Raw genomic sequence first — 15,581 nt, 5'->3', positions numbered from 1 at the left:
TTATGGCTTCTCACATGGACACCTACATGTAGTCAGGCTCATGTGTTAGAAAACCTGATTTATTGAAACACGCACCAAACAAAAAATACTGTGTTCAAAAGCAGTTTGATAAATACAATAAAAACCAAACAATTTCTTACTTTTGGAGGCATTGTAGTAAATATTTTAGCAAGTAAAAGTTAGTTAAAACAAGCAACAGTTAGTTATTTTCATTTTTCTTAAGTGAGTTTTGTAAGAGTGTAGAATCCACTAAGCAATGTTGTTATTAGTTAATAAACAAAAATAAATTATTAATACCTCTTTGATTTCCAGGTGGTCCTCTGTCATCAGAATGGTTGTCATAGCTTTCATCATTATAATCATTTCGTCCCTAAACCAATAAATCAATATTATCTACTTACTATTAAAAAAATAAATAATAATAATAATGCAGATATTTTACTTTACCCTATCACTACGGTTGTCGAAATCCTGGCTATAACCGTCTGGCTCTTCTCGATTCTTATCAGATCCTTTCCCAAAACTATAATTATCATCATTCATATAAGGAGGGCGGTCGAAGTCATCTTTCCTGTAGTTATTGCTCCTAAAACTATCAGAACCATGGCCATCATTGGAACGAATGTTTTCTCCCCTAAAGCCATCATTCCTGAATCCTGGTCCATCCCTAAAACCCAAAGGAGGACCATCTCTAAACCCAGAAGGGGGACCATCATTGCTTCCCCTGTAACCAGGACCACAATCACTACCTCTGAATCCTGGAGGTCCATTCTGCCTTGAACCCTCATTACCACGAAAATTATGAGGCCCATCAGCCCTAAAGTTTTGAGAGCCATCACCCCTGTAATTCGGGGGACCATCATTTCTAAAGTTTGGTGGAGGTCCATCGTTCCTGAAATCAGGAGGAGGTCCATCTGCTCTGAACCCCGGAAGAGATGAATCATTCTTGAAACCTGAAGGGGGTCCATCATTCTTAAAACCATCAGATCCCCTGAAACCTGGTGGACCATCATTACCTCTGAAACCTTGTGGTCCACCAAAGCGAGGTGGAGGTCCATCATTTCTAAAACTTGAAGACCCATCATTGTTCTTGTAACCTGGTAGTTGATTGAAAGGAGGCATATTATTATGTCCCATGTGAATATCACCCTGCTTACCATGATTAAACCCTTGAATACTGGGAGTTGGAAGAAGAGGTGCTTTATTAGATGTTTGGTTACCACCCCATTGGTTATCACTGAAATTGTTCGGGGGAGGGAAGTTGTTCATTTGATTGCCCCTAAAATCTTGTTGGCCTTTAAGATCAAAATCAGGTCTTTGATGTCTATTCACATTGTAATTTTGATTTCTTCCATCTTGATTTGAACCAGGATTGGTTTCAATAGTATTCATCAAAGCCTCAACAAGTTCTTTGTTCGGATTATGTTTAGATGGTAAAAGACCAGGATTAGGGTTGGTTCCCATTTGAAAAACCTTAAAAGAAGGGTTTAAATAACCTGGTGGAGGGAAGTTCATCATAGACGGTGGAGGTACTGTAGTGTTTTGATTTTTAGCAGGTGATGGAAAATCAAAAGGTTTACTATCAGCAGGTGTCTGAATTATTTCTTGCTGCTTTGGGATCAAACTTGAAGTGGAAGTTGGGTTGAACTCTGGTTGCTTAGATGACTGAGAAGATGGTGGATGATTTAACAAGTCTAAACCAGGAATACCACCACTATCTGAGCTGTTCTGTGAACCATTGTTTGTAGAAGAAGCTTGTGTAGTTGACGATGGCGGAGGTTGACTGAAATTTACTGCTGATTGCGGATCTGAAGTTTTGGTTGATCCTGGGATGGCAGTAACATTATTCTGCAATGAAATTTAAAAAATAAACAATACAGGAAAACTCAACACAACTAATTAAATAAAGTTTAAACAATATGTTCAATAATAATCATATGATAATAAATTATAATATTTGACGAAAATGAAAAGGTAGTAAGAATTATTAATGTTTGAATTAGGCAAGAAACACTTAGAATAGGTAATTTTCTCTATATTAAACAACCTAAACATTACTAAATAAACCCTTTTGTATGAAAACATATATAATACAAAATTGAATTTTTTGAACAAATAGAAAAACTAAATTACATGATAAAGAGGTCACAGATAAATGCACACTAAGAATGAGAAACAGAGAAATGAAAACTAAATTTCAAATGCCAATTTAGATTGGATTGTTAATAAAAAAACCATTGAATTTCAAATTTCAGCCTTAAATTATGTTAATAATACAAAAACCTTTTTAGCCCTTATTTATAAACATTCCAAACAATAAAGTAGGGGAAATAATTTACAGGAATACTTTATAAAGCTGTACAAAAACAACTATTCTATTTACTAACTTTTTAATTAATTTATCAATCAAGTAACACCTATCTTAGTAATGGAAAAAAAATTGCTTTTTATCAATTTTTTAATTTCTTAAAAGGCTCACAAATTTAGCAAGATGTGACTAAAACAAAAATAGCTTCGTTCCTAACACAGATTTGGCATTTAAAAAAAAATCATTTGTAATAACCATAAATAAAATATATTAATATTTTATTAATATATTTTATATTAACCAAATTATAATAAGTATATACAAGGTTGGCAAGTTGATAAGAAAGGCAATACACAAAGAAATAGTATTTCCACTCTTATTTAAAGGCAATACACAAAGAAATAGTATTTCTACTGTAATTTAACTTTATAAATGAATATTCCTTATAAATGATCACTTTTATTTCTGGGATTCTTATTCTTTCAGTATTATTAGAATTATTTTTATATTGTAATCTTAATATTTATATATTGTATATATTCAGCATGATATTGAAAAAATCACCTCCTTGTATAACTGTTGTTCAAAAAACAGTACTTCCTTACAAAGTACTCAACCCCTTACCCCTTACCCTTCATGGGTTGTAGCGGTGCAAACTATTATTATTATCATTTGTTTTTCCTTCTTCTTCTTCTTCTTCTTATTATTATTATTATTATTATTATATATTAATATTAAAAATATGCTATTACTTTAAATTAAATAAACAATTTATTTATATAAGGTGATAAATTGTTTTAAATATGATTAATTTATTATTAAAATTTAAAATAAATAAAACTTTTAATAAATTATATTAATATGATCATATGAATAAATACAACTTTTTATGTCCCCTTATTATTAGTATGTTACTATAATTATTCACTCTACAACTTGTACTAGGTCCTTGCACCATCTATGAGCTTCTACGAGGTTAGCAACACTGCTACTGGATACAAAAAAGTTTCCAGTAGAATAACAAAAGCTAACAAAATATGACAACAAATTTTCAACTCCATAGTAGGCAAGAGAGAGGTCACGAACCAGGCCAAGCTATGCACCTTTAAAGCTGTTTATCTGCTGACTCCACAGTATGGCTCTGGAAGTTGGGGGATGTTAGCCATATGAGACATATGAGCCCTATGACTGTCATAGGAATAATATATTATGACCAGATAAGGAACGAGATGATAAGGGAGTAGATAGCTATAACCTCATTAAAAACCAACCTAAACGTCAACTAGAGTGATTTGGTCATGTATACAGGAAACATGACTATGTTTAAATTCAGTATACCGGTCAATAATAGTTGATTTTCCTGGTGGAGAGTCCCCCGCTTATCAAGCCACTTTTCAGTTTCAATAGTATTTTTCTCCATCAAAAAACAGTGTTTAATCAATACACAAAATTCCTTTCTACTCATTGTCTGAAAAATTACAAAACTGCAGTCACTAAAACAACTGTAATGGTCAGAATGCCATGAAATTTTGACACATACTATTTAAAGGTTATTACTATCCAGAAATCATATGGGTTTGTCAACAATATTGCCATATATGTGTCAGATCGGGGACTTATTTGGCGATGTGTTGAAATAAGAAAACTATAATAAGTGAAAACTTTCATAAAAGTTGGATTAATTCTTAACTCGATGAGTTTAGACATGCTACTAACATTCACATAAACATTTGGATTAAAAATTAGTAAAAAAATATATCCGTAGGATAAAATCTGAACCAGAAAATCTGGTATCTGTAAAGTCATATGTAAAAAATGAATCAACAAACTTACCGTAGATGAGCCATCAACAGGCTTATTCTGCCCAGCTTCGGCTTGAACAGCTGACGATGTGTTATTAGAAGCACTAGTTGTGGATAGGGCAGTAGATGAACTAGTGGGTGGAGGAACTGATGTACTTGTTGGAGCCACAACTGGAGGTGGGACTGGAGGGAACACAGGAGGAACACCATAAGGTGTGGAACCAAACATATATCCTCCTTGTTGGTTATAGAAGGAGTTATTGTATAAAGCATATGGATTAGTACTATCTGTACCATTTCCAGCCATACCAGGTGGTGGCATTGCAGTCGATGGTAAAACTGCAGGTGTAACTGCTGGCGTGACAGAAGCAGAGGCCACAGATGTAGCACCTAGTGTAGGAGGAGGCACAGTCATTGAGGCAGATATGCCAACTGTTCCTGTCGCTGAGTAAGAAGTTGATGGTTGCTGCTCCAGCTGAAACATATAAATATTAATAAATTATAAAATATTAAAAAAAGATCCATCTGAACCAAAATAATGTCCAGTAAAGAAAATAGAGTCCAGTATAATGTAAATTTTAAAAATAATTGGCAATTCATTCAGCACATAAAAATAAAAAAAATGGATATATTTTATATCAAGAATAACAAAAGAATTAAATAGAAAATAAATAATAAGCTTAAAAATTGTTCCTAAAAATATACTCTCAATAATTTTTTTAAAAAATTACAAACACTAACATTACCCTATTAGGTATCTCGATTATACGATTTTTCAACATTAAGTCAGAGAAATTATTTTAGTTAACATAATACAGTTGTTTTTTTTATAATACAATAGAGAATATTCAGCCCAAAACTTATTCTGTTCAGTAAGGAATTAAAACAAGAAAACTATATAAAAATTACAACTTAAATTCAGAAGGATACATTAGTCCAGTCAGTGAGGGATTCTTGACAGAACTTAATGGATGGCCTGAATTGACATCAGGCTGTAGCTTAAAATATATTTAGTAAAAACACTGCACAGCATTAAATTTCATGTTATTATCAGCATTAACAAGGACAATCGGGAAATTACTAGAAGAGAAAAATAATAATCCCAATGCTATTGGATCACTGAAGGTTCGACAGAACACTTTACTAAAACTAAGTTGAGATATATTTGCACATTACATAGATGACTAACCTTGGCCAACTCTGCCATCTTAGCTGTTCGTTTTTTCCTCATTTGTTCACGACGTTGTAATAGCTGGTTTCTCCAACTTTTCCATTTTGCTTCATAAGCCTTGTATTGCTCCTGATAAGAATACACATATGAAAGTTAAACAATGCCATAATACTTCTGCAATTAATTTTTTTCCCCTTAGGCTATAATCAATTAAACATGATTATTTAAAAATGAACTGTCTAACCATCAATGAGAAAGGCTCTTCAGGAAGATGCAACTTTTAGATTGAAAGAAAAATTTGGTTTCTCCATCAATAGTTAAATATATGGCCATTATCTTTTAACTTTAAAATAAAGAGATGCTCACCATTAAATGGAAATTGTTTTCATAAAGACAAAAACATTGTGCATTTGAAAATGTTATAATTGTTGATTCAAAGGAAGATGGTTCGGGTGCGGTCAAATAAAAACTCAAATAGTTATAAAACTATTTATTATCAGCCAACCATTTATTTTTATTTTATAATTTTTTTTTTGGATGATTTTAGATCTACTTATAATTATTCTTAATGAAGTTCTGAGTATAAAATGACACTTTCTACCATTCTACAAAATTTTGGTTTAAAATATTTTTTGGAGAGTTCTCTCTCTCAAAAAAAGCCTAATTAACATCTATTTCTTCTACAATTTCAATGATTAAAAAAAAAAATTTACATTCAACCAAATTAGTTTTTGCATATAAGAACCTTAATAAAGAATCTTCATTACTGCCCACTTATATTAAACAGAAGCTTTTTACACTGAAAAATTGTTTAGTTTAATTTTGAAGTTCTAAATCCAATTGAAGATTCTAATCTTCTGAGTTAAGTGATAATTATTCGATTGATAACTAAATTATTAGTCACAAAACAAAAAAAATCATCATTAATGACTAAATTTTCAAATAATATAAAATGAAAAATATAATTTTTTTTAGTCAATTCAGATCTTTAAAAAATAAATTTGTAGTTGTTATTCATGATTATTATTTTAGCTGTAGTTGTAAATCACTAAAATTTTAAATAAATTTATATTTTGATGAAATTGATTTCAGAGTTTGTTTATTAATGGTTTATTTTTCTGTTTAACTATGACTTCAAAGTTGCTTATAGATTAAATGATTATAGATAGGTAATTATTTCAATCAGAAAAATCCTTCTTCACAACTTTTACCACAAAATTATTATATTTTAGTCAAATCAAATAGTCTAGGACAGTGGTGCCCAAATCCTGCAGTGCCCCAAGTGAGTCCCACTTTCTCAAAATAATACAAAAAAATATATATATAAATAGGAAATATACAGCATTTATTTTGCACTTTTTTTTCTTCTTTCCCTACACATATTGTACAGCCAATCTAAGAATAATTTCTGTAAATGTTCTTTGCTCAACAGAGGTGCTATGAAATTTTTTTAGTTCAAGTTTTGTAGGGTGTCACGGATTTCTTTTTGCTCAAGGGTGCTGCAACGAAAATGTTTGGGAACCACTTGTGTAGGCCACACAGGAAAATTAGGAAGGTCCACACAGGAAAGTCACAACGTTTGGTACACTCGTTTTTAGGGTCTCTAAACAAAAACCTGAGGTTTACTAACAAATATTTTGCTGGGAATCTTGTTTTTTTCTTTTTGTTTCTGGCAAAAAAGTCATAAATGTTTTGTTGTATTTAGATTATATCTTGGAAGGTATTGTTTTTTTTTTTTTTTCTCAAGAAAAACATTCTATACAAAATTGATGTAAATTAAACTTCCTACATTTTATATGGTACTAAAAATCTCTGTGGTCATCTGCTAAACTACTAGAGCGCACTGAATAAGGAGACCATTTCTCAAAAATTGGCAACAACGTGAATTTTGGCTTTTGACATCAAATCACTAGTCTCCAGCTCAGATTTGTCTACTTCAAATAGAAAGAAAATAATATCTTTTTACCAGGAGAATTTCCTTATTTTCTCGTCTATTTCCTGTGGAATCTGTTGTCTTTTGGCTACATATTATTTTTGTATTTTCCTCTTGTATGTAATTTTTAAGAGATTTAGCCCCAGAATTAATTTTTTTTGTATCTACCAATCCATCTATATTTAAACTATATTTAAGTATATTATATTCAAATATAGCACCTATATTTGATTACACAATAAATAAACACTATTTTTAAAGAAAACAAACACTTACCGTGTCTGGATGACTAGCATTTTGTTCACGCCAAGTATTGAATTGCACCTCCCAATTGTTGAACTGTTCATCAAATTGTTTTTCTGCTTCAGCCATTTCTTTAAGAACATCCTAAAAACAGAAATTATAGCATAAACAGAGGAATCCATATTTTTTAAGAACAAATTTTAAAATAGATAAGAAATAATAACCTTTATTGCTTCAACAGAATTTTCATCAGTCTTAGGTTTCTTAGCATCTGGAGGACCAGAACCAGTAGCTCCTCTTTTTTCATCCCTACAAAATTAATCATATAAATTTGTTCGTGATTATCATAGGAAAATCCCCTGAGAACTAGAAAAGGTTAACCAGTAAATAACATTACAATAAGAAACAGAGATAAATATATATTTTACTTTATAACCTTGCTTATGAGGTTTTGATAGTTGAAATAAGAGTAACAATGAACAATAAAACTATGTTGTAACTATAGACAACCTAATCTAGTTCTGACAATGGTACAACAAGATTTCAATAAGTAATTTATGTTAGTGTGTGTAAAACGTGGACTTGGTGACCTTATTTGATTTACAAATAAAATTAGAAGACAGTGTAACCTGTATAAATGGGATCTCAAGGGACCTAGGATTTTTGATCACTTAAAGAGATTCTTCATTTACCCAGTTATCTAAATAGACAGGTTTAAAATGACAGTTGTCTTATTTATAGAGGGTCCAGCTAGGAGCAATAGAAAGTACTGTTCTTCATTTATTGAGGTGAAAATGCATATTTTATTACACTTGAAGGCAAATTATATCACTAATTTTAATTAATTAACAAATTGTATTGTGTTCAGCTAACATTTCATAAAAAAAAAAAAATTAATTTGTAATAGAATGAGCAAATGAAATTTGTGTTCCTGAGGATGGCGTGCTAGCCAGAACATAAAAAATTATGTTTATTAATTAAAACTGATGAAATAATTTTAATTTAAATTTAACAAATTTACCTTCACTTTAAATAAATTTTATGTTTCAATATGTATGTAATTTTATTTTTTAGAACAATACAAAACTTATGGCTTAAATTATCAGTTATATTGGTTTGTATTTCAGTGCTACTTGCTATAAGGTGTATCTCATTAATATAAATTTGACCAAATATGTCAGGATTATTATTATTTGGCATCTCAAAATATTTATTATAATATCTCATAATACTTTTTCTGCGACACCCTTCAAAAGTCTTTCTATAACATCTCTGCAACTCTAACTCTTCTTCAAAAACCTTAGACAATGCTGAAAACAAATTGTGAGTAGAAGAAATTCAAATTTATGTAAGCAAACGTGACATAATATGTCTAAACATGACAAATTGTCTTATTTATAGAGGCTATTGAGCCACAAAGTCCCAATTACAGAGGTAAACATAAAAAAAAAAAATCAAATCACGGTTGTAAAGGTTTAAGAATTCTCAGTAACAGATATTTCAATTCAAAATTATCGGAAGCTCTCATTGTAATTGTCAGTAGTAGAGGTTTCTCACTTGTACAGGGCCTAAATTACCATGTATTTATTAATTTGCTGTTTTCATTTCTATTCCAGAAGGTATTAGGTGTCAAGAAATGTTCTCAATATTCCATTATAGAAGTAAAATAAAAATATTTTGTATTCAATGCATAAAAATAAATAATTACAGTAAAACCCTGCTTATCCATTCTTGTAGGAACCGAGACATAGCTGGTTAAGTGGGAGAGTTTATTAATCCAGAGTGCACAAAAGAAACACTTCAATTTCAACTTTTCACATATATTGGGTGAAAACAAAAATGCAATGCAAAACTTAATATACATAGGTATCTGATAAATCTGATATGCATAGGGCATTAAATTTATTTATTAGAAATTAGCAGATGATTAAACCTCTAAGACTTGGTTCTAACCAGGTTGATCTTGTTATTGTGGTGAGCTGGGATCAATTGTCTGTCAAGGGTGACAACCAGATATCTAATGCTGCCTGCTAATCTATTCTCATACCCTGCTACCCTAACACTTTAGGGAGAGGAAGCTTGTTCTTCTGGAAGGAGAAAATAATACAGTTAGTCTTCTTGAGATTAACTGTAATATTCAGCCCTTCCAGTTTCTTGGTGATTCCCATACAAACCTTTTCCACCAGCCGTAGAGCTGTCTCTATAATCATTTAACTACTGTAGATGGCTTTATTGTCAGTATAAGTCACTATAATAGTCTAGTCATACTTGGCTCCAACAGTTTTAGCCGTATTTATTGAGAAAAGTATTGGAGATAGCACAGACTCCTGGGGTACTCAAGAGGTGAGTGGGACCTTTCCGGGAACCACATCACCGAATCAAACCCTTAATGATGCTGCAGGGATGGTCTCAATAGAATCTGTTCTGAGAATTTATTGTCCTGTAGTGTCTTACATAGAAAACTATAGCATTTTGTGTATCAAGCACTCAGACTTGAGGTAATATATGTAATAGAACGATTCAGCTGGATACAGAGGAAAAAACTAAATATAACCACATAATAATGAAAGTCTAAAAACTGGGATGAAAAGGAATAAATTATGAGATAATAAGGGTATAATTATCCTCAAATAGTTGAAAAATAACAAGTAACTAGCAATTTATTTTTTTGTATTTTAAATGTGCTTTAAAAACATACATAGAAAATCAACGCTTTTTCCTTTCTAGAATAATGAATCCTTTCGTATGAAAATTATTGGGAGCTTATTTAACAATCAAAAGTTTTCAACCAATGTTTATCTGGAGGTGAACCTGAAGCCTTCAAAATTAACAAGATCACATCACAAGAAAGGAGAACAAATGTCCTAAAGTAGGTAACACTTTAAGAAAGGTATCCCAATATAGAGCTGCAGTATCAAAATAAAATAAATGCCATGAAACTTACCCCCCTGCAGAAGCAGTTGTGGGAGGAACACTCATGGGTATAGTAGAGGCCGTTGTAGAGGAGGCCTGTGTGCTCTGCTGTACACTTTGCATGTACTGAAATTAAACAAATAAATTTAAAATAGAGAACCAAATAGTTGTACTCATAAAATAAATTTTTTTAAAAAACTAAGTATTTTAAAGTTAAAGTAATATAAAATACCTTGTCACCATATTCTTGCTGCCATTGAGCATACTGTTGCTGCCATTGAGTCCACTGGTCCCACTGTTGTTGTTGGTTCTGAACAGGCCATGCTCCACCAACAGTCTAAGACCAAAATAAAACATATTTGTGTAACATGCTATCTTAATGGCACCTTTAATTTTTTAAAGACAAATTCAATATATTTTGTACAAGAAAATTAGTAACTATTATCCAGCCATTTGAAAAAACTGTCCAGAAACTTCTATCATAAAATCATCAAAGCCTAAATAAGTGAACCATAAAACTTGAAAATCTTTAAACATATGAATTTTATGCTGTTTTTGGCATCCTTTATAACAATTAAAAGTCTTTCAAACTTTTAGAGATAAAAAAGATGATTTTTTTTCATATTTTGAACTATAAGCCCTCTAGTTATGAACCAATAGTGATGAAATTTGGCATATATATTGTTTTAAAACACTTTTCATTTTTTATGGTGATTTCTGAAATTTAGAATAATAATATATAAAATAAAATAACAATTAGTCTTAGAGTAAATTTTAGTTAAAAATATAGTTAATAACTATTTATTTGCTGACATTTCGCTGCACTTTGTAGGGCTTCATCAGAAAATAAATAATTGTTAACTATTTTTAGTTCCTGTTTGACTGCACCACGACCATCTCCTTCATATTTTGAAAAATATGGTCAATTATTTATATACAAATATACATATACATTATATCAAAAATTCATCCCCTAATTTCAAAAATAAAAATTCTTTCATAACAGTTATCCTATTATTTAAAAAATAAAATTATGCATTAACCATTACGGTAAAATTCATTGAAAACAATTAATAACAATGTCGGAGCCTATACTAATCCAAACCTCATAAATTATTAATACAGCTATTATTACCTAACAATGTTACATAAGCAACAATCGCAAATAAGATTTCTACTTTTGCATTAATCACTCAATATAAAAACTTTTTACTCAGAACTTCCATTTCTTCTTCCACCACATGCTTAATATTTTCATCACACAATATAAAATAAGAATTGCTTCTTAAGGTTTATTAGAACTGTCAACATCAAATGCCTTTGCAATTCATTAAATTTACCCCAATGAAAAGTACCAACAGTCCTTACATCTACCTAAGATAAGAGAATATAAGACATATCATTTAATCACATCCATCACAACCTCTAGAACTGGAAGGACTGAATTATTAATGCCCTTAATACAATAATATTTTTTATTCAGTATACAATATAAATTTCATTAGTTGATGAAAAAACATCTCTGTATAACAAAAGTCTATTTCAGGATTTCCAATACCTGTAATCCTAAAGGATATAATAGTATATATTTACTAACTATTTTGTCAATTTTCCCTTTTTACTTAACCCATTCGAGACAGCACATAATTTTGGAGACCCAGAATCCAAAAATTTTTTTTTATGCTTTATTTTTATATTTTTGATAAAAAATATGTTTGCAATAGAAATCAGTCGCTTTGTAACTCCCTTTGTACAAATAAGATTATTGCAGGTAGCTGGTAGGATGGTTGCACACCAGGTGTGCATTATAAAATAAAATAAAAACACATTATTAAATTGAACATTTATTCCAAAAATAGTCGGGTAAAATGAAATCCTTATTTTAGGTTCTGTAATGAAGAAAAGAATATAATTATAGATAAAATGAAATAATAAAATTAAAATAATATAAACATGAATTTTTATGAAGCAGTACATGATAATGAATTTTCCTAGAAGGATGTGACACTTACATTTGTTGTACAAAATGATAACCCTTGAAACAATCGCCCAAACATAATCTAATATGAAACCAACATAAAATTTTATTTTTACACACTTGTAGAATAATTTTTGTTTTAAACCAGTCTTGTTCTAACGGTCACTTCTTCAATACTGACTGATAATTGTAATTCAAGATCATTACACACACAGTGTACAGTTGATCTTTTCGGCTCAGAAATTGGTCTCGAATGGGTTATAAGAGATAAATATTTTGTTTTGAAACATTTTCAATATTCAAAAGGGATTCTATGAACACACTATAACCCTGTTTTCATTTGACTGATGTAATTTTGTAATATTAAAACAAATGCATCTGGTTTTAGTAATTGTTTCTCAATCAGATTTCTCAGAATGCCAGAATGTTGAAAAAAATTGTTGATTGGTGATGCTGGTAAATCATGAATCATTATATCAAGGAAACTGATTTTAGTTTTCCAATTTTATGTCCACTCCACGTCTTGAAGAAATCTTATAACTGTTTTCTAAAATTGCTTTTAAGTTTTGTACTCCTTAGTCCACCAGAAAAGATGATGTATTTTGTAGTAAAAATATAACCTTTCTAAATTTATAATATAAGATGATCAATTATAGATTATTGAGTAGCGATCAGGCATTGGTTTGTAGGTATGGTGTTGCCGAAGGCACTCCTGGAGCTTCACCATTATAAGTTTCTAAAACCAATGTCATGCAAAGAACAAAAACCTTGAATCCACCCTCTAGATATTTTTGTTATGCAAATCACCTAGTACAACGAGAAACAGTTTTCAAGATATCGTTAACTTTAGCAAGCAGGATGGATACAGAAAGAGGAATATTGTGCTTTCTTTGGATTTTAAACAATTTTAGCAATAGCCACTCAATTTCTTCAAGAGTTGAATGACAGTGTTTCTTAATTTTTAAGAAATGCCCCTTTCCTACAAGATCCTGAATCTGAAGCCTCATGTTTCCAAATTGAAGATATGGTACTGCGACTTTTGCTCAATTCTTTGGACAAGGTGTTCTAAGTCTCACAACTTTAGTGAAGGCAGCAAATGTGAAAGTTCTCCTTCACAATGAATATTTTTTTATTAGATACGACACATCACTTGAAGGAAATAATAAAACTAAAATGTCTACAAATTCACTGAATAGAAATGAATCCTCTCCTCCTTCAAAACATGGGTTTAAATAAAAGAAACATTACTTATTAGAAAAATTAAGGTTGTTTACAAGGCTTTCTTAAGCATTTCTGGAATGCTGCTAAAAACGATCACTAATAGTTTGATGAGTCATCAAAATAAGTTGTTTTAACTCATCAATGGTTACAACTGTGCTATAAGGTGCCCTAAATCATGAATCTGGAAATTCTTGACTATGACTGTTGTAAAACCCAAAGTCATCATAAACTATATCTAATGTTTATTATAAAAAATATAGCAATACTTGGAAGTATTTTGCAGTAAAAGCAACTCTTAAGCTACCATTAGAGAAAAAAAAGAATCCTGTTTTCAATATGTAACTAGTAAACATTGTGTTAAATTATTCAAGTCATTTTCACATAAACATAACAATGTTAACAATATGGGGAGAAGATGGTCAGGGGTGCGGTCAGCAACTAAACATAAATTTATTTATTTGAGCGGAAGATCTCCTCATATTAATCTACAGTCACCACTAACATCTCATTAATGTTAACTATATATTATCTAATTTTACTAGTACCATGTATAGCTCTATCTACATTCCCCAGATTGTTTTCCACAAAACTAATCTAAGGCAGAATGAGTAGAAAATGAATTTTAATAAATATGAGACAGCCATTACAACGACTGATTTATACTGGCACAATATTTTTTTCTTTCTAGAAGACATTATCTAACAATCATTCTGACAAAGAGATCTGAATTTACACAACCAATAAGAACAGGTACAATGTACCTGAAACCATAATCCCCTTATTTTAAATTTTCTGGCATACTGATGAAATGAAAGCCAAGCAATCAAGTTTATAAAAGAATGTTTCAGTTCAAAATAGATAACATTTTAATGTTTTATGTCACAACAATGAAACACTCAACTTACTTTAGTGTCTGTAAGCAAATGAATAGCTTGCCTAAGTTTATTTAATTTATTTTAGTTTATTGAATATAGAAACAGTATATTAAAATAATCTACTAAGTATATTAAATAATAATAAGTATAATAAAAGTATCTAGATATTATCATAAATAGAATTTAAAATAAATTTTAACTATAGTTATGAAATGAATTCTATTACCAAAAGACAAGTTTTTCCTATCCAGTTGTATTTCCTAATAAGCAAACCAGGTAGGATTGGAAAAAGTAATAAATTAAACAGATAAAGCGGACTGAAAAATGATAAATATTAATTTATTACCTTAATGCTTAAGGCATGAATGTCTCTTTAGTGCTGTGAAGCTTGTGTGCTATTATTCATTTACGTACAATGGATTTCCAATGGAAAACATTTGAACTTTAAATTAAAGAATACTTTAAACTGAAAAAAATAGTTATAGATGAGAAATTTTAAGAAGGTAATGGGAGGATTTATTTGTATTTATTAAATTACGTTTATAAAGAATTTATTATCTATGATTATTAATTTACACAGGTTTACAACCAAAAACTTAACTTGATAATTTTGGCCAAAAGAACTCCCTTTTCTCCAATCATGTATTGATTTTAAAGGGAAGTTTTATAGCACAAAAATCATTTTTAGCTCCTAACGTACTCAACTCAACTTAAAATTTTGATGGTATCAAATGGACTCTTTAATATGCCAAATAGTTCATTATAAGCCATGAAACATGGGGAGAAATGTTGGCTCAAATAAAAATAGTACACCAATTCACTATTTGAGTTTAATTTGACCGCACCCGGACCAAATTCCATTTAATCATTAATATAATGTACTATATCTCAAATTCAAGTTAACTTTAATCCGATTTATACCAGTTAGTATATTTTAATGTTCTTTCGGTACAATAAAAATTTGAAGTAAATCTGTTAGTTAACCACGGAGCTATGAAGGATATGATATTTTATGATTTTTGGCTTGTAAACACAGCATAAAACAACAGAGATATGCCAAAATCTATATGTGAAGAAAGAAAACAAGAATTCATTTTTGGTTTCAGCACACAAAAAAAATGAAGATTAACCAAAATT

At 30.3% G+C, this 15,581-nt stretch overlaps 1 protein-coding gene across 8 annotated transcripts in view; it reads right to left on the bottom strand.

The window, feature by feature from the left end:
- LOC106687050 (YLP motif-containing protein 1) overlaps positions 1-15,581 on the bottom strand; it is a 75,357-nt gene that overhangs the window by 46,932 nt on the left and 12,844 nt on the right. For all 8 annotated transcript variants that reach the window (XM_014430715.3, XM_014430718.3, XM_014430716.3 and 5 more), the window contains 8 exons: positions 10,603-10,707; positions 10,402-10,496; positions 7,682-7,766; positions 7,491-7,601; positions 5,300-5,410; positions 4,142-4,585; positions 448-1,848; positions 298-370 (listed from right to left, as the gene is read on the bottom strand). In XM_014430715.3, coding sequence (XP_014286201.1) covers positions 298-370; positions 448-1,848; positions 4,142-4,585; positions 5,300-5,410; positions 7,491-7,601; positions 7,682-7,766; positions 10,402-10,496; positions 10,603-10,707 — 2,425 coding nt within the window. The remainder of the gene's footprint in view (positions 1-297; positions 371-447; positions 1,849-4,141; positions 4,586-5,299; positions 5,411-7,490; positions 7,602-7,681; positions 7,767-10,401; positions 10,497-10,602; positions 10,708-15,581) is intronic.

This window comes from Halyomorpha halys, unplaced genomic scaffold, assembly GCF_000696795.3.
Source record: "Halyomorpha halys isolate HHAL.00 unplaced genomic scaffold, Hhal_1.1 Scaffold910.1, whole genome shotgun sequence".
NCBI classification, from domain to species: Eukaryota; Metazoa; Arthropoda; class Insecta; order Hemiptera; family Pentatomidae; genus Halyomorpha; species Halyomorpha halys.
Note: the sequence above shows the minus strand (reverse complement) of the source record. Positions and strands in the feature narration are given on the sequence as shown.